Source organism: Protopterus annectens, chromosome 4.part0 (assembly GCF_019279795.1).
Source record: "Protopterus annectens isolate FY-2018-M chromosome 4.part0, PAN1.0, whole genome shotgun sequence".
Lineage (NCBI taxonomy): Eukaryota > Metazoa > Chordata > Ceratodontiformes > Protopteridae > Protopterus > Protopterus annectens.
In genome coordinates, this window is record NC_056733.1 from 413,011,255 (window position 1) to 413,029,727 (window position 18,473).

General features: G+C 41.6%; 1 protein-coding gene across 2 annotated transcripts in view; it reads right to left on the minus strand.

The window, feature by feature from the left end:
• The window catches only part of LRRC74B (leucine rich repeat containing 74B), a 346,726-nt gene that overhangs the window by 51,721 nt on the left and 276,532 nt on the right, over window positions 1-18,473 (minus strand). For both annotated transcript variants that reach the window (XM_044068362.1, XM_044068361.1), the window contains exon 11: window positions 1,832-1,960. In XM_044068362.1, the coding sequence (XP_043924297.1) occupies window positions 1,832-1,960 (129 nt within the window). The remainder of the gene's footprint in view (window positions 1-1,831; window positions 1,961-18,473) is intronic.

Genomic DNA, 18,473 nt, shown 5'->3' on the forward strand with positions numbered 1-18,473 from the left:
GATGGTCCATTATCCCTGACTCTTGCCTTCCATGACTAGTGTCTTCCAACACAGATAATTATGGGGAAAGACTAGACAACTGGGGTTGGGGACATGATGGTCATGCTGAAATTGCACGCGTGCGCACGTGCACACACACACACACACACACACACACACACACACACACACACACACACACACACACACACACACAAAAACTGCTATCAATGTGAGTTCTTTCACTTAAAAATCTGTAGCTTTAAACAGACACCCAAACCACTTCACTGTACATAAACTCAATGGTGCTATCATCAAAATATGAACCAGCATACCTCCTAAAATTCTTTCAGTAAAATGAAATCTCTACAGAAGTTGGTAGCTTAAAAATCCCTGACAAAATACCAAATAAGATGATTGCTTAAAATCCTTGACAAAATACCAAAATGTGTGACACATAATAAACATATAGAAAGAGTATTTATATGGTTACAGAACCTCAGACATCCCAATGCAAGATCAATGTCCCCTGTACCCCACTGTTATTTATAATCAACTTTAACATTGCTACATATTAGGAAAAAGGAACCTTTCACCACTGCAGCAACCACTTTCAATACAGACCCATAAATCCAGCAATTGAAAATGACTACTACTCAATGCCATTCTGCTCATTAAGTGGCTCAAATAAGTAAATAATCAGTCATGCATTTTCACCAGGCTTATATTCAACAGAAGTCCTGTTGAGCAACTGTACAATTCCACAATTTCATGGCTTAGATTTAAAAATGATATCTGAAATGGTATTCAAGAAACTGAGAAAAACATGCCATGAGGGTCAATGAGGGATGTATCTCATGCAATCCTACTTAATTTAGTCAATTTTGAGATCATTGCATGTAAGGAAAAAGGGAAAACTCCAAACTTGCTTTGCATGGACAGCTCTTGATGAAGATTTTCCTCTGTGAACCAGTCTAGTCAATGACAAACAAAAATGTGAACTGCACTAGTCCACTTTTTATCTGTTGCTGAATTGTACTGTGTACATGGGTGGGAAAGGGTATCAGTGTAAACATTACAAAGTGGTAGAGTGTAGTCTGCTCTAAGCCGAGTGCACTGTTTTAGTAAGAGAGTTTTATGAAAAAAAGAAAGAGTGGAGAGGGCAGCTTCAGGCTACTGTTTGTACAGTGAGAATGATGTTGACTCTGCAGTAAAGGAAGAAAACAGGAATACTTGCAGTCTGGCTATTTAATTCCTTAGAGAAATCCGCTACATGAAAGAAAGCAATACCTAAAGTGGGAGTGCCGAGCGCTGTTGTCATCCAATGTATTTAATCTATTAATTAAAGTATTTTATCAACTATGTGAAAAAAAGAACCACTGAACACAAATCTAAGTGTCTTTCTAAGCCTATATTTCTGCATATCTATGTACATTAAACTTACTTGATATCAGCATAGTTATTATGCGGCTGTTTAATATAATTCCTTCCTATACTTCTGCGGGATACTTTCAACATGAACACATTTATTATCTGCATTCAAAGTTACTGAAATAATATTGTGTATCTATCACAAAACATTTGCTTTGTATAGAGTTGCAGAAAAAGACTGTCCAAGTAAAACTGACACAAAACGTTGCTTTAGAAATTATGCAACTATGTATACCTTAACGGTTTTACTAACATCCTGAGGAAATTCAACCTGCCGTTTTTAATTCTGACCTGGATACACTGCATACCGTAACTATAACTAGTGATGAAGTAAATGATGAACAACAATCAAAGCATATTAGATGCAGTCATAGAGATAGACAGAGGACCTTCATTATATTATAATAATGTAACAACAGACCATTAGTCCTTGCTGAAACTCTGAACGGGTGATGAGCGTGCTCTTGTCTTCATCCACTTTTTCAAAGAAATCCACCAGTCGAATATTGTTTTCCACAATGTGTTGCTTCAGTTTAGCCAGTGGATTTGCCTAAACCAAAATGTGAGAAACAGATTATTTGCCTCATCCGTAAAGACTGAACATTTTTTTCTTATTTATGTTTTATGTTTAATTAGTCCAGACTTTGAACTGCCAAAGAAAATGTGCCTCTAGTGTTTATAGACATGATAATAGGATGAAGTGTGGTATATGGGAATATGTTAGTACCACTGCTAAGTATGCTGGATAAACAAGTGCTAAACTAATTTATTTATTTATTTATTTGGCATTTGTTGACCAGGATAGTCCGACTAAGCAAAAGCCCTTTTTAAACGGAGGCTCAGGGAGAAAAGCTCCACAGTATGACAATTAATCAAATTTACAAAACTGAAATGAGACTCAGTAAAAAAATATACAATATGCAATGTACCATAAAATAGTAAAAACAGTTAAGAGAATTTACATAAAGCTCCACAGTATAATAAATCAAGAACAGTACTAGACTGAGGTAAGAATACAGTAATAATATACAAGAACAATTAAGAATATGTAATAACAGTAAAGTAAGGATAATTAGCAACAGAAACATTTAATGTGAGTAATAGGTTTAGTATTTGGTAGTGACTAAGCACTAGCTGAAAAATATACAAGGATGACTTCAAGATGAACACTGTGCAATACAAAGCAGTTAGTAAGTAAGTTTAGCAGCAGGGAGGGGAGGAAAAGTGATGATTGCATTGGAGAGGGGGAAGGGTTCAAGTGGGGGTGATTACAGTGACAGGTTCAGGTGCTGTAGAGGTTTTCTTGTTTAGTTTTCTTGAACTCAGAGAAGTGGGTGGTGTTTCTGAGAGTCATGGGAAGCTTGTTCCATGAAAGAGCAGGGAAGTAGCTGTAGAGATTCTGTCTAAGAGATTTTTTAGGTTTATGGATATGTAGAAGACCCTGGTCTGAACTTCTAAGGGATCAAGGGAGCTTGTAGAGGGGGACTAGAGAAGAGATGCTAGGGCAGGAAGAGGGTTTGTTAAAGACAGAATGGATAATGAGAAGTTGCGTAAATATGAGCTGGTTAGGAAATTCGAGCCAGCTGTGTGTCTGGAGAGCATGACAATTGTGCGATCTGGAAGGCTGATTAGCTGAAAATCTAGCAACTTTGTTGTAGGTAGTTTCAAGTTTGGAAGGCAATGAGGACTGTAGGCTGTTTAGTATTTGAGAGCTGTAGAAGCGTTTGGGGAGAAGGTATGCTTGGGCATATGAGATCCTAGAGTTGCATGTGAGGAACCTTTTATTTCAATAGAGTAGACCAAGATTTTCATGGGTTTTCTTGATACAGTGAAGTACATGAAGGTCAAATTTAAGCTGATCATCTATTACTGCTCTGAGGAGCTTAGTGTGGGTTTCAGGTTGGACAGTAGTGTTGTTAAGGGAAGAGATGGTAAATGAGGTTTTAAGGTGGTTAAGGGATTTTGAGAGGAAAAGTAGAAGTTTTGTCTTTTTAGGGTTAGGTATGAGTTGGTTGTTAGTCAGCCATGATTTGGAGAGGTTAAAATAAGTTTGTGTCAGGATTAGAAGGTCGGAGGGGTTATCAACAATAGAAATTATTGTGGAGCCGTCTGTATTCTGTATGAGAGATTACTGAGGACAAGATGTGTATAGTTGGTTAGTAAAGATGTTGAAGTGGAGGGGACCTAGAATTGAGACCTGAGGGATGCCCATTTTGATGGGGAGAAAAGGAGATAGAGCAGAGAGCCATTTTTCAGATTGCTGTCTTTCTGTGAGATAGCTGTAAAACCATGATATAGTTACTGAAGAGAGGCTGAGTTTGGAGAGTCTGGAGAGGAGGATGGGATAACAGATAGTGTAAAAGGCTTTTCAGAGGTCTAAAAACAGGCAATACACTAGTTTATCATTGTGTCTGGCTAGAGAGATGGAGTTAGTAAAGGATATAAGGGCAGTAGTGGTAGTGGTGCTGTGATGGGAGTGGAAGCATGTTGGGTAGGGGTGATCAGGTTATTTTGAGTAAAATAAGCTGTGATTTGTTGTGAACACAGTGCTCAAGAATTTGGGAGAGGGGACAGAGTATGGCAATGAGTCAAAAGTTAGAGAGCTCTACAGAATTTCCACCTTTGTGGATAGGTAAAGTTCAGAATTTTTTCCACAGAGTACGGAATGTGGATTCACTGATTGATTGATTTATGAGGCTGGAGACAGGATATGCTCTGGAGTTAGCTGCAACCTTTAAGAAGGGAGATGGCAGGTTGTCGACGGATGGGGAACATGGTTTAAGTTTGAGAAGAAGTTTTTTAATGTAGCTGGTTGGAAAAGGATTAAATGAGAAAGGGGTGTTTTGCAGTGGGAGATGGTGGAAAGTGTGGGGGTGGTTGGCTGGGAATTTTGCAAATGTTTGCTGATGATATCCATGAAGTATAAATTGAAAATGGATGCGGTTTCTTGGGATGTGTTATTAGGGCAGAGGATGGGAGTTGGCCTGGGTGCAGAATTTGGTTGATCTTGTTCCAGAATTTTTTAGGGTGTCTGGGTTTGGTTATTTGGGATGAGAGATAGAAGTTCTTTTTATCAGTGTTTATGCATTTTTGGTAAGATTTCAGAGTTATCTGTATTTTTCGTAGTGTGTGGGTGATTTGGTCTTTGCCCAGAGTTTCCAGGCAGTATCTCTGTGTTGGATAAGAGAACGAGTAGGGTAGGTGAGCCAAGGGGAGCAATGTGATTTGACTCTGAAAGTTCTGTGAGGGGCAAGGGAGTTCAGTGTGTTTAGGAAGATGGAGCTGAACTGAAGGACAGCGTCATCTAGAGGCAGGGGTGAGAGGAAAGACCAGTCTATAGTGCAGAAAGAATTACTGAATGATTCATAGTTAAAGTTGGTTAATTTGTGGCATTCTTTAAATCGGGTACCTGTCAAATCTTTGAACGCTCAAATTTTCGAACGTTACATGGTCAAGACCAAACATTCAAAATTTTGAGTACTCGAAGATAGACTTTCAATGGCACCGTACAGTGCAGATAGGGAAAATTTCCCTTTTGTGCACTGAAGTGCGGTCTTGGAGTTGTTATATTTAAGTAGGGGTTGAAGGGGGGCTTGCCCCCCTGCCTACACTGTTAAAGTGTTTTTTTCTGTGTTTTCTTTTTTTTTTTTTTTTTATGTTCGAACATCCAAATGTCGAACATTTGGTATCGACCGTGTAATGTTCGACATTTTGGATGTTCGAACATTTAACATAGACCCTTTAAATCTATGAGGTCTAGAGAGGTGAGGGGAGAATCTTTGGATGCATATAGGGAAGTGGTCAGTGACTAAGTCTGGTAGGGATTTGAGGCTGTAATTAGGTTAGGTGTAGAGACTAGAATCCTGTCCAGGATAGAGCTAGCATTAGTGATGCTCTGGAAGAGAAGCTCATGCTTCTACATTCGATGAATTTGGTGAAGGGAATACCTTTAGTGTTATGCTTGTGTGCTGGTTTACATTAAGTGTGTGTAAGTCTTGTTTAGTGACAATGTTATGAAAAGGGTTTTTCATATGGTGATGTGTAGGTTGGAAGTAGGGGAAGGTGTAGGGGAAGGGTCAAGGTTGGCAGACATTTGTAAGGATGGACATACCTCTCAACTGTCCAGATTTTTGCAGAATGTCCAGATTTTTGCCTCATGTTTTGTATATGTTCTTCCTAAAATTTGCGAATTTCTGGAAAATCATTGAAGACTGACATCACTAAATAATGACAGACATTTGAGTTTCAGTCTGTATATACTTCAGAATATGCATGGTAACACAAAATCTTTTATTCTAACAATTTTCTAAGCTTATAAAAGCAATATTTAAAAAGTGTCCCTATTTTTGAGCCATTGTCCCCCCATTATTTTTGGCTTCATCAGGATTTCTTGTATAAAGAGGTTGAGAGGCATGATACAGGGGGTACTACCTTATGAAACACCCCCTCCCTAACACTGCTAATATTCAGCCAAAGTAAGTCTGAAGTGAGTGGTAGATTTTTGTTTTGTTTTGTTTTCTGTCTGCATGTTTTTGATTGACAGATCAGGAAAGGAGACTTTCCCCTGGATTCTCTATACCTTGCACTGCGTGCAAGATCGGTGCAGGAGCTCTAGCAGGCAATATGTCTGCCGTGCGATCCAGGAACAGCCTGCAGGGGCGTGCACGAGTGCTCCTGCACTAATCCTGCACGGACTAAGCCCCTATATGCAAATCACCCCATTTGTAGGAGAAATCTATGCAAACGAGGTGATTTTGCAATCCAGGAAGCTTGCAACCGGCTGTGCAGGACTAGTGCAATCTGCAGAAATGTACTCGGTTAGTAACTGAGTACATTTCTGCAAAATCCAAAACTGAGCTGTGACAGCTCTAAATAAAGGCTGCATATCATGTAGTAAGCATGCTAATGCACAAGTATAAGGCAGACCGTGAAAAAAATACAAAAATCAACTTTTCATTTTTTTAGCCAATCTCAGCTATTTAAGCGTAGGGCAGTGGCGTGCAAATGGGCTCGGGAGGAAAATAACAAAAGAAACCTAAATTAAGCACCCTAACTAAAATCACAATTCTGCCATGCAAGTCAATGGCAGGCAGAAGACAACATGGCCAGTGAGTAGTGGTTGCTAAGGGGGGAGGCACAGTGTGAGACATGTAACTATGCATTAGCAGGCAATCCTATGCAAATGAAGGGAATGATAGTGAATCCCAGTTTTCCTCAGCATTTGAAAAACAGTCCACAGGCAACCTTGTAACCAGCAAGCAGACCACGTAGGATATCCTTAACGCAAAAATTTATTTTCACAAAACAAGCATTTTCGCTGTAACACCTGTCACAGCTTCATCAGAGGTACAAGAAAACAGTTTCAAAACGCTCAAATTATATGTTTAAAACAGGAAGTAAACAAATAGTCATCATTTCCTGACAAATATATGTTTTTTAAAAATAGTAAATTCACTTTTGAAGTGTTTATCACATCCCACTAATACATACAATAACTACAATATCAAAACCTACTACATCAGTAATAAAATATATTACTAATTCATATTTAAATATGAAAAAAGTTATTATTGTGAAAAGAACTCATTGATGTATTTAAAAGTGTACAGTAAAAAATACTCGATAAAAATATACAATCAACTAATCAGATTAAAATAAATGTAATAATGTAGTATATATACAATTAATCATTTTTGAGTAATTACCTCAAATAACTCTTTAATTTCAGAACTGCTGAAATGTTGCAGTTCTCATTCAGTCCCGGAGGTCTGAATGCATCTAGTTTTAACTGCCATTCCAGTTCTGAATTTTCAAGAATTAAAGAGAAAGGGCCACCTCTTATATTAGAAACTACATGGTCAATACCCATAAAACAAAAATTATGTCCTGGGTTAAAATTGGCATGTTTTGCTAATGCATTTTCCAACAAGGTATTTTTTATTGCATATGAATGTTGGTAAATTCGTTCCTTCAGCTTACAATCAGTCTTCCCTATGTAAAAAGCTGAACAGCAATTATACAGGGCTATGTAAATGACTGATTTTGTTTCACGGGTAATCCTATGATGAATTTGGTATTTTCTATTCCTCACCCTAAATGTATTTCCTGTTCTAATTAATTTGCACCAGTTACAACAGCCACATTTAAATGATCCCTTTTGTCTATTAAAAGTGCTGGAACTAGATCTGCATTGCAACAGTTCTTTAAGATTGCTTCCTCTTTTATAAATAACATATGGGCGAGCTCCTAACCTGTCTAGTAAGGAAGGAGAACTTGTTATGAAATGCCAGTTTTTTTAAATTATAGACCATATAGTCTGAGAATTCAAATTGAATCTAGTAATAAAACTCAAGGAAAAAATCCTTTCTGGTCCTTTATAAGTCATCGGGGATTCTAAAGTGTCCACGTCAGCATTGGTAAAAATATGGCTATTATGAACCTGATCTAATAAAGGTTTGTAAATCCCTTCAACTCGTTTAGAATCAACTTCTTTTGTTAACTCCTCCAATAGACTTAACGGATATCCACGATTAGTGAATAAATCATTTAAGAACCGGCATTCTTGTCTAAAATCTTCAAGTGTGCTGCACATCCTTCCTGCTCTAACAAGTTGGCCCTTAACAATGGACCTCTTTTGTTTCGATGGATGAAAACTAGTATAGTGCAGAAAGGAATTGCAGTATGTCGGTTTTCTAAAAATCGTGGAATAAAAGATTTTTCTACACAAGTCCTTAGACAATTTAACATCCAAATAGTCAACTTCAATATTTGAGAATTTGTATGTAAATTTAAGACATTCTGTAGTAGTGTTGAATGTATCTACAAAGGTCATAGCTTCATCTTCACCACCCTTAAAAAGGATGAATATGTCGTCTAAAAATCTTGTGTAATAACTGACATATTTCATCAAATTTGAATTGGCCATTAGGAAACGTCTTTCCCAGAAGGCTACAAACAAGTTAGCCATGCTCGCGCCACAGGGCGTGCCCATGGCTATCCCCTGTTTTTGCAGATAGAATTGCTGATCAAATATAAAAAAATTAGAAGACAACACTATGTCAAGCAATTCAGTCACAATATCTATTTCAAACTGAGGTGCATTTAAGTCTTTAAGAAGTAATCCAATCCATTCCACCGCCTCTCTATGGGGAATTGATGTATATAAATCGACAACATCTATTGTCAAAAAATTCGAAGTAGGATCAAAAGAGATGTTGTTAATGTCAGATAAAAAAGACCATGAGTCTTTACAAATACTTGGTAGTAATTTCAGATATTTTGACAAGATGTTGTCGATTAATTTAGAACATGGATAGGTCATAGAAGACCTTCCATCTATCAATGCCCTCATTGGGGGGTTTTTTACATCCTTGTGTATCTTCGGTATTCCGAACATCACAGGTGTCTTTGGTGAAATGATGTCTATAAAGTTGTATGTATCCAAGTCTATTTTCCCAGCTAGAAAAAGGTCACGGAAATATCCTCTAATACGACGATATGTCGTATTGGTCTCATTAAGAGAGGATATATCATAAGCCGGGGACTCAAGTACCAGAAGCATTCTTTCTTTATATTGAAAATCATCAAACACCACTAGACCACCCCCCTTATCAGGTTTTAAAGGTTTTGATATTGTAGTTATTGTATGTATTAGTGGGATGTGATAAACACTTCAAAAGTGAATTTACTATTTTTAAAAAAACATATATTTGTCAGGAAATGATGACTATTTGTTCACTTCCTGTTTTAAACATATAATTTGAGCGTTTTGAAACTGTTTTCTTGTACCTCTGATGAAGCTGTGACAGGTGTTACAGCGAAAACGCTTGTTTTGTGAAAATAATTTTTTGCGTTAAGGATATCCTACGTGGTCTGCTTGCTGGTTACAAGGATGCCTGTGGACTGTTTTTCAACTGTTTTTCTTCTTTTCATCAGTTCTTTGGTGAGTTTTCCTCAGCATGCTAGTCAGGTCCTAACACTGTAAGAGTCGGAGTAGCTTGGTGCAAGCCTAGGAGTTAGGTGACATCATGGGGGTGGGGGGGGGGGGTGTCAGGCATACTGTAAGCAGATTGGAGCCCTGTGGCTCGGGTTTGCTCCTAGCTTAGTACAGCTAAGCTAGGGGGTGTGTCTAAATCTGCCTAGCACTCTTTACATTGCCTAAGCGGGAGTGCACACCGGGTTTTAAAGGCAGAAAAAAAAGTTAAACCAGGAAATAGCAGCAGTGTGCACATTTGTGCACTCTGTTTGCACGGTGCACCTCCGGGCTTAAACAGGTAGGCAATGGGAAGGGAAAACAGCAGTAGGAAGGTAATCAAGGAGAACTAGCATAGCTGGTAGGTGAAATGTATCGGAATCAGCCAATTACACAGGCAGCAGCCCAGCCCAGCCTGGAACACTACTATAAACTATGCAAACACCTTCCCCTCTGGTTTTTCCCACACTCTACACCACCAGTGTAAACAAACAGGGAAATGTTAACACTCATAACAGCAAAATGATAGGGGCTGCAATAGCTATCGTACAACAACTTGTGGAAGAGGCTGAGGGTGGTGAGGATGTGAATGCTGTTGACCAACCCACATTGAGGAGACGGAGAAGAGTGGACAGACCCAGGGTAACCTACCAGGGGCTACATAAGCTGGAGATAGTGGAGCGCTATAGGGTGGACAGGGACCTCCTGCAGCAAACTGTTGAGCTGTGCCGGCCATGCCTGACACACAGAACTAACAGAGGGGAACCCATCCCAGTGGATACCAAGGTATGTGTAGGGCTACGAATACTAGCTACAGGTACCTTCCAAAGGCCAACTGGGGATATGATAGGGATTTCACAGGCATCAGCATCCAGGGTACTCCACCAGTTCCTGGATGCCATGTCAGCACATGTCGGTGAGCACATATATTTCCCCAACACCCGTGAGGCGTTGGCCAGCAATATGCAACTGTTCCACCAAATAACAGAATACCCTGTGGTAGTGGGTGCTATAGACTGCACACACGTATGCATCAAAGCACCACTCAGTGTGCGGGGTAGGGTCTACATCAACCGCAAGGGCTTCCCCTCCATCAACTGCCAGGTCATGTGTGATGCCCAGGGCATAATAATGAATGTGTGTGCTGGCTGCCCTGGAAGCTATCATGATTCCCACATCTGGCATCTGATGCAGCTGTACCAGAGATTTGCCACTGGGGACATCCCTGATGGTCACATAGTGGGGGATTCTGGATACGCACTGGAGCCATGCCTGATGACACCCATCAGAAATACACACACACACACACGAACGAGAACTCCATAATGAGGCACACACACAGACCAGAATCATAGTAGCGCATGTGTTTGGGATGCTCAAGTCATGGTTCCGGTGCCTGGACACATCCGGTGGAGCCTTGCAGTACTCACCAGCTACATGTACCCAAATTGTCATTGTATGTGTCATGCTACACAATATGATCCTGCAGAAACAGCTGCAGCAGGAACAGCACGGGGCAGGGCCACATAGCCCCCCACCATTGCCAAGACCTGCACAGGCACAGAATGACTCGGAGGAGGAACAACCTGAGCCTGCCCCAGTAGGCAGAAAGAGGTGTGCCCAGTATGTCCTGGCCTTGGCAAAAAGGCAACGCATAGCACATATACTGACACAGGAGAGGACCCAGGGAATAACACCTCTCTCTGACTTTCACATATAGTAAAAGTGATGCCAAACATTACACTACCTGTGCTTAACCATGTGTAGGGAGTGTACTATGTGCATCTGACATATGCAGCCCTGCAGCACCACCCTCAATACTAGGACACCCACAAGGTAAGTGACTCACACATGCCAATCAGGGGGGCTCACATACCCACCAACAGTCACAGCCAGCAGGACAGGTGTAGACAAACACAAACAAAGGCTGTGCTATGGCCTCTGAATGAGGTCTATGGGTAACCCCCCCCCCAGGCCGTACACAGACAGACTACAGCAGGTCAGGCAGTGGGATGTCAGTTCTGAAGAGTAGGAAGTCAGAAACTAATATGTAGGTAAATAAAAGCTAAGATCTGTAGTACACTGGGATGCCTCTATTCAACATGATAGGTAAGACTACAGAATGAAATGGAGTACCAGTCATACCAGTACAGTCCTAGCAAATGTGTACAGGTGTCAGGTGTGCCCCCCCCATCCTACATAGTAATGTAATAACAGTCAGGTGTGCCCCCCCAATCCTGTGTAGAAATGTAGAAATAGTCAGGTGTGCCCCCCCATCCTATGCAGAAATGTAGCAACAGTCAGGTGTGCCCCCCCCCATCCTGTGTGGAAATGTAGGAATAGTCAGGTGTGCCCTCCCCATCCTATGCAGAAATGTAATAACAGTCAATGCCAAATGATCGACTGATACCCTGCAGAGACAGCATGCTACCTGTAGGTGTACAACACAAAGGTCAGCACTGCAGTACAAACTACCCGGACTCGATCCACACATTCAATACAGACGTGCATACTGGGCATGCTCATACACTTAGAGAAATGAAGGCAATGTCAGTCAACAACATACTGAAAGGTCATACTGGGCATGCTCACACACAAACACATGAAGTCCATGTCTGCAAACATCAGTGGACCAGACATATCTGGCAGTTGTAGATGTTAGTGCAGACACTCCTCAGTATGCACCACTCATGCTTTGCACACACAGTGGATAGGAATACAGGTATATATGTAAGGACAACAAACTATAATAAGCCAAAGGTAGACGTACATAGATGTGTGGAAGAGGGTGACTGTGACAAGGAGTCATCCAGGCCTGTCCCACCCAGCACACAGGCAAAGAGCCACAACAACATGAGGGTCAGAAGTCACTCAGTGCAGATACTAGCCACCAGTATCTGTCAGCATTACAGACTATGTGGTGCATGTCCTAGCTGTACAACATGACTGTACTAGGAAGTAGTCATCTAGCAGCTGTATATACATACCTGTAAAATATGACTCTGTTTGTGCCCGCATGTGGTGCGTCAATCCTTAGAAGAATGGGTTATGGCCCATGCACACACACTGCCCTCCCCATAGCCCTACTATGACAAGCATGCTGAGGTCATCCACTGTGAAATACACCTTTGGGAGAGTTGTAGCCCAGTAATCTCCGTGGTGTGTCCCACAACTGCATACTGCTGTAGTGTGATAAACTACTTAGGTAGGAGTTCTAATCCCAGACTTGGCAAGTGTGTATGGGTTTGTGTCTATGTCTGTCTGACTCTGTCTATGTTGACAGCAATGCTTCTTAGGGTGGTCACACTCCCTACAATTGAAATGCTCTACTTTGGCAAGGCTGCTGATGTCATCCACCTTGAAATACACCTCTGGGAAGGTTGTAGCCCAGTAATCTCTGTAGTGTGTGCCATAACTGCATACTGCTGTATTGTGATAAACTAGTTAGATAGGAGTTCTAATCCCAGACATGGCAAGTGTTTATGTGCGCGTCTGTCTATATAGAGAGCAATGCTTTTCAGGGTGGTCACACTCCCTACAATTGAAATGCTCTACTTTGGCAAGGCTGCTGATGTCATCCACCTAGAAATACACCTCTGGGAAGATTGTAGCCAAGTAATCTCCATAGCATGTCCCATAACTATGTACTGCTGTAGTATGACAAATTAGTTAGGTAGGAGTTCTAATCCCAGACTTGGCAAGTGTGTGTGTTTGTGTGTGTGTCTGTCTGCGTAGAGAGCAATGCTTTCTAGGGTAGTCACACTCCATGCAATTCGAATGCCCTACTTTGGCAATCCTGCTGATGCCATCCAATGTGAAATACACCTTTGGGAAAGGAGTTCATAGGTTCATAGGTAGGTACTAGGCTATTGGTCCTAGGGCCTATATAAGCCTAGCCAAACGGTACCCTGGCTTTCGTCACCCAAGAAAATTATTTTCCTGTGCCCCTGCCAAGCAGAGCCACAGAAGGGATCTCCAGGGTGAATTTCCTACCTCCCATCCAATCATCAAGATGTTTGTATGTTAGGCAGAGATAGCCTCTTAGTAGGTGATATGCGATGGAGTAAAGCTGGAGTTTTTGAGACCGTCTGCATAGGGCATCTGTTTGAGGCCAGTAATCCTCCTTGTGAGGTATTTCTGCAGCCTTTCCAGTTGTTGTAGATGTCTTGTGAAGTACATACCAAAAGGGGCATTGGACTCTATAATGGGTCTAATGAGTGGCGAGTAGAAGGGAACAATGATCTGTTTCTTCCTGGACGAGAAACCTTTTGTGATGAGGTGTGCTATGCAGAAGGATTTACTGACTACTGTGTCGATGTGATTATCAAAGGAGAGACTACTGTCCACCTGTGTCCCAAGGTCTCTTATCGCACTTTTGGTGTTAAGTAGACTACCACCTATGTGGTAGTTCATGGGTACAGAGTTTTTGCCAAAAGGGATGACAATGCACTTTTTGGCATTGAGCTTGAGGCCATGGCTCCAGTAATCCCTGTGATGCATCCTATAACAGCTCCATGCTCTAGTGTGATACAGACCTCTGCTAGGGGTTCTATACCCACACATGTCGGTTGTGGATGTTTTGTGAGTGTTTCACTGTCTGTGTAGGGAGCAATGTATTTTAGCCTAGCCACACTTACTACAATTCGAATGCCCTATTTTGGAAATCCTGCTGATGTCATCCAATGTGAAATACACCTTTGGGGAAGGAGTTCTCCAGTAATACCCATGGTGTATCCTATAACAGCTCCATGCTGTAGTGTGATATAGACCTCAGTTAGGGTTTCTATATCCACACATGTCGGTTGACGATGTTTTGTGCGTGTTTCAATGTCTGTGTAGGGAGCAATGCATTTTAGCCTAGCCACACTCACAGCAATTCGAATGTCCTACTTTGGCAATCCTGCTGATGTCATCCAGTGTGATATACACCTTTGGGGAAGGAGTACTCCAGTAATCTTCATGGCATGTGCTATAACTGCGTAGTGCTGTAGTGTAATAAACTAGTTAGGTAGGGGTTCTAATCCCAAACATGATAGGTGTGTGTGTGTATGTGTCTGTGTTTGTAACTCATATCCTGTGTGGAGGTGGGTGTGAGTGTGTGACACCTGGGCCCAATGTGGAGCGGGTTTTGCAAATTTCATATATGGTCGTTCTAGTATATACAACAATGTCCACCATACAGGGATAACAGATTTGAAATAGCCGAGAGGCTGGGGTGCAAATCCATACCCATACATGTGACATCAAGGCCAGGCAATCACAGTTAGCAACCCCAGTATTACCCAGAGCACACTCTCAACCCATGTCTCATACACATACACACTTGCCTAGGCAACAGCCAATATGTGGGTAGTACACTGCATATTGGCCACTGATAGTAACTATGAAGTGACTGCAGTGAGCTACAAAGGGCATGGCACCCTGTCCATCTGTCCAATAGGCACATACATGCAGACAGTGCACCTTCCCCATGTTCCCCACTGGACACCTGTAACACCTGTGGTGCCATCAAATGTGACCCACAAAGGACATACCATGCCTGAAAACATGCCCTGTATGGACAGATGCCACTGACACCAGGGAATACCGTTAGCATGCTATCAATGTAGGTGCAGGGTAAACCTGCTGTCCATTACCAGTTCCCACCACAAGTGGCCAAGACTGGCACATCTGATGATAATCTGTGTTCACAACATGGGCCAGACACCCCAAGTAGAGTTCCAAATGTCACTGTACATGCATGTGGGAGGTGTGCACATCCCAGATACCATCCATGTCATGGACTAAGGAACACATACATGGCAAGTGATGCACAGCATTGGCCACACGCAACAGTCACCCAGGTGACTGGATGGTGGATACAATACCCACCTGTGTGGATAAATGCATAAACTACAGCCCTGAGCCACAATGCAGACCATTGTCATGTGGCCTGATGCCAAGGTATACCCATTACCTAGCCTTGTATAGCCATCTGGCATAGTCGACCACCGCACATCCGTGCAGAAATGCACCCATGCATGTCAGTACTGGCACCCTGTGTGTTTGTGTGTGTGTTGTATGATGTGTATGATCACATCCACACTCACTACAACCCCCATTGGTGTACTGAAGCATGCTGTCTGATGTCAGACACCTCCCCATACCCTTTGCCCATATGACCTCCATATGACCCGTGTGGTGCATGTGATACCTGTACAGTAATGTGTTGTGGCAATCTCACCTGTGATAAGTTGTATTCCTGTCCCTGCCAAGTGTGTCAATGTGTGTGCGTCCCTGTGAGAGTGTGGCTGTGTTGACGCTGACACCTGTTCATGTGGACAAGCATGTGTACTACACCTACCGTATAGCTACCATATCCCTGTTGCAGATGTCACTCACCATCACATGTATGTTCTGAGGGCTCCACAACATGTAACCTATGTGGCGCATCCAATAACTGCATAGAACTGTGATAGCACTACATAGTCATCAGGGGTTTTAGACCCTGTGCTGGTAGGTGTGTGACACAAACGTGCATAAATTTTACTGTCTTACCCCTCCCTGACTTGTCTTTGCCTCTGTCTGCCTCTCTTACTCCCTCACTGGTGGATGTGGAAACCTACACCTGCTTTGCTTAGGCAGCAGCATGTGCATTTTAAGTGATGCTCATGATCAGCTGATGGCCTCTGCACGAATTGCAGCCCTCCCCTAGCTGATTGCATATGGAACACCTGTGGTAACATTCCCATAGCCAATTGCATGGAAACACACCCCAATATCTAGGAATATCATGTTGGTGTTGGGCCTTCACTGTGAGCAGGAACTCGATCTGTTGTTTGGCAAACAGCATCTCAGATGGATTGGGGATTTACCTCTGACAACATACACTGTGGAAACAGGCCAATTCACAGGAGGGGGATGTGCCTGACCTGACTACAGACTGTAAGTGCTGTTATACTGCATTTTTTTAGTAATGCTGGTTTAACAGGGTGTGCGCGGATATGGCTGTCCTACTTGTTTTAATACCTGCCATGTCAGTTATGTGTATGAGGACTCCCCATCTGTAGGGTCATCTGCAGACTGGGCAGTGTGTGGTGCCTTTGGTTCCATGTGTTACCCACAAAGCATCTATCTGTGAACTGCAGAAGGTAGTGTGAGGATTGCAGTCTGTAGATGGTGAAAGCTGTGACAGTTACTGACTTCATATCACTCATAGGACATATGTTGCGCCAAACCCTGTTACAACAGTAAATGCATGAGGTTATCACAGCAACATGTCAATATTGGCCCTGTGTATGTGCTTCCAGCCACAGCTCAGTCAACCTTTGTACATATGTCATGCATTAAGAGGTGCATATGTGCTGTACACCATAATTAGTGTCATCATATCTGATAACAAGCCAGTGAGATATCAGACTGCTACACATGTTATGTACAGTAGGGGTTATATTTGATGACATAACCTGGACATTCTGTGGTTGTTTGTACAGTACTGAGTTTGTGTACTTATGGTGAATGTTGACAGTGTGTGTATTGTTAATATGTACTTTGGCCTGTGTTCAGACTGTGGTAGATGTCATCGTTCTGGGTCTCGTCCTATCTGATGTTACATGCTGCTCCACTGTATGTTACCATATTGGCTTACATGTTTCTATGGCCATACACACACATGTCCCATACCACAGACAGGCATCAGACCACACTGTGTAGCGGCCCAGTATATGTAGGGTTAGTGTGTGAGTGGCACATATGGTGTTGAACAGATAGTCCATATACTGTAATATTATGCTAGCTTGCCATATGTGGCTGTTGCTGTGTTCACAATGGTTGTGGTTATGCACTTTCACACAGGTACCTGCTATATATGTAGGTACATGTACATTCCCCCATAGGAGATGTAGGCCAGTGCTGAGCCAGTTTGCCTGTAGCCTGCACAGTGCTTTGTTACATGCCTAGCAGCTTAGTGTACTACCCAGTCAGATGTCATGTCCAGATACTTTAAATACAACACCCAACAAAAGGAATGATCAACAACACGAAGAAGCCAGGAAAAAACTGCAACCTTTAATGTCTTCTGGTACCTCGGCTATACAAGCCTTCACAGGAATGAATTAAAGACAATGAGCAGCATATTTTATAGCAGCAACAATTAAGTAATTAATTTAAAAAAATCACAGATTTTTAAAGCAACATGACATTTCCATTTCCAAAATAACAATTTATAAAGTCAAATGCATCTCCAAATTTAAACCCCTAGGTGCAAGTGTACTAAAGTTCAGTATGAATCTACTTTCTAAACTAAGAAGCCTCTGAAAAAAAATTCCAAGGCTCTTACTATCAGGTTTAGCTAACAAAAAAAGAGAGAATCGCTGATTCCATTATGAATAGTATTAAAATGTTCAGAAATAGGACTACCTAACATACAATTTCTCACATCCCCAATGTGCTCCAAAATACGGATTTTAATTTGACGTTTTGTTTGACCAATATACCATTTACAAGGCACACATCCACAACCTATACAATACTCATAAAATGCTCATAAAACGGAATCGCAAAACTCTTGGTCTAATCCAACTCCAAATTTCACAGGTACAAGAAACTTTGCTTAAAGATTTTACTAGTATGAATTTTTTCTGCTATCATGAAAGACATTAATAGTGAAGTGAGTAAAGCTGAGTCTGATGTTATCCAGAGGAAAAAGAAAAAACTAAATAGAGACATTAATGACTTTAGAAACAATTTAGTGTATTCTTGGCAGCGTAAACGTAGGAATGGTAGATTCCAAGACAAAAGAGTTCAAGCCAGTTCCTGTAGTGGGCGTGATTCTTCAGTGTCGTCTACTGATACAACCGTTAGTAAAAAGAGTGTTTCTTCTGAAAGAGTTGATTTGACTGATGAATTAGAAGCCTCAACAGATGTGGAACAACAGATTAAGGGAAATTTTCGACAGAACAATAAACGGAAGGGGAGAGCAAAGGGACAAAACAGAAGATTCTGAATCATGGACAGCGTCTAATGTTTTAGCTTCCAATGCTTCTAATGCTTGTTTTTCTTATTACAGGTTGGGACTTTCTGTTACATCTAATGTCACTGATTTACATATTAT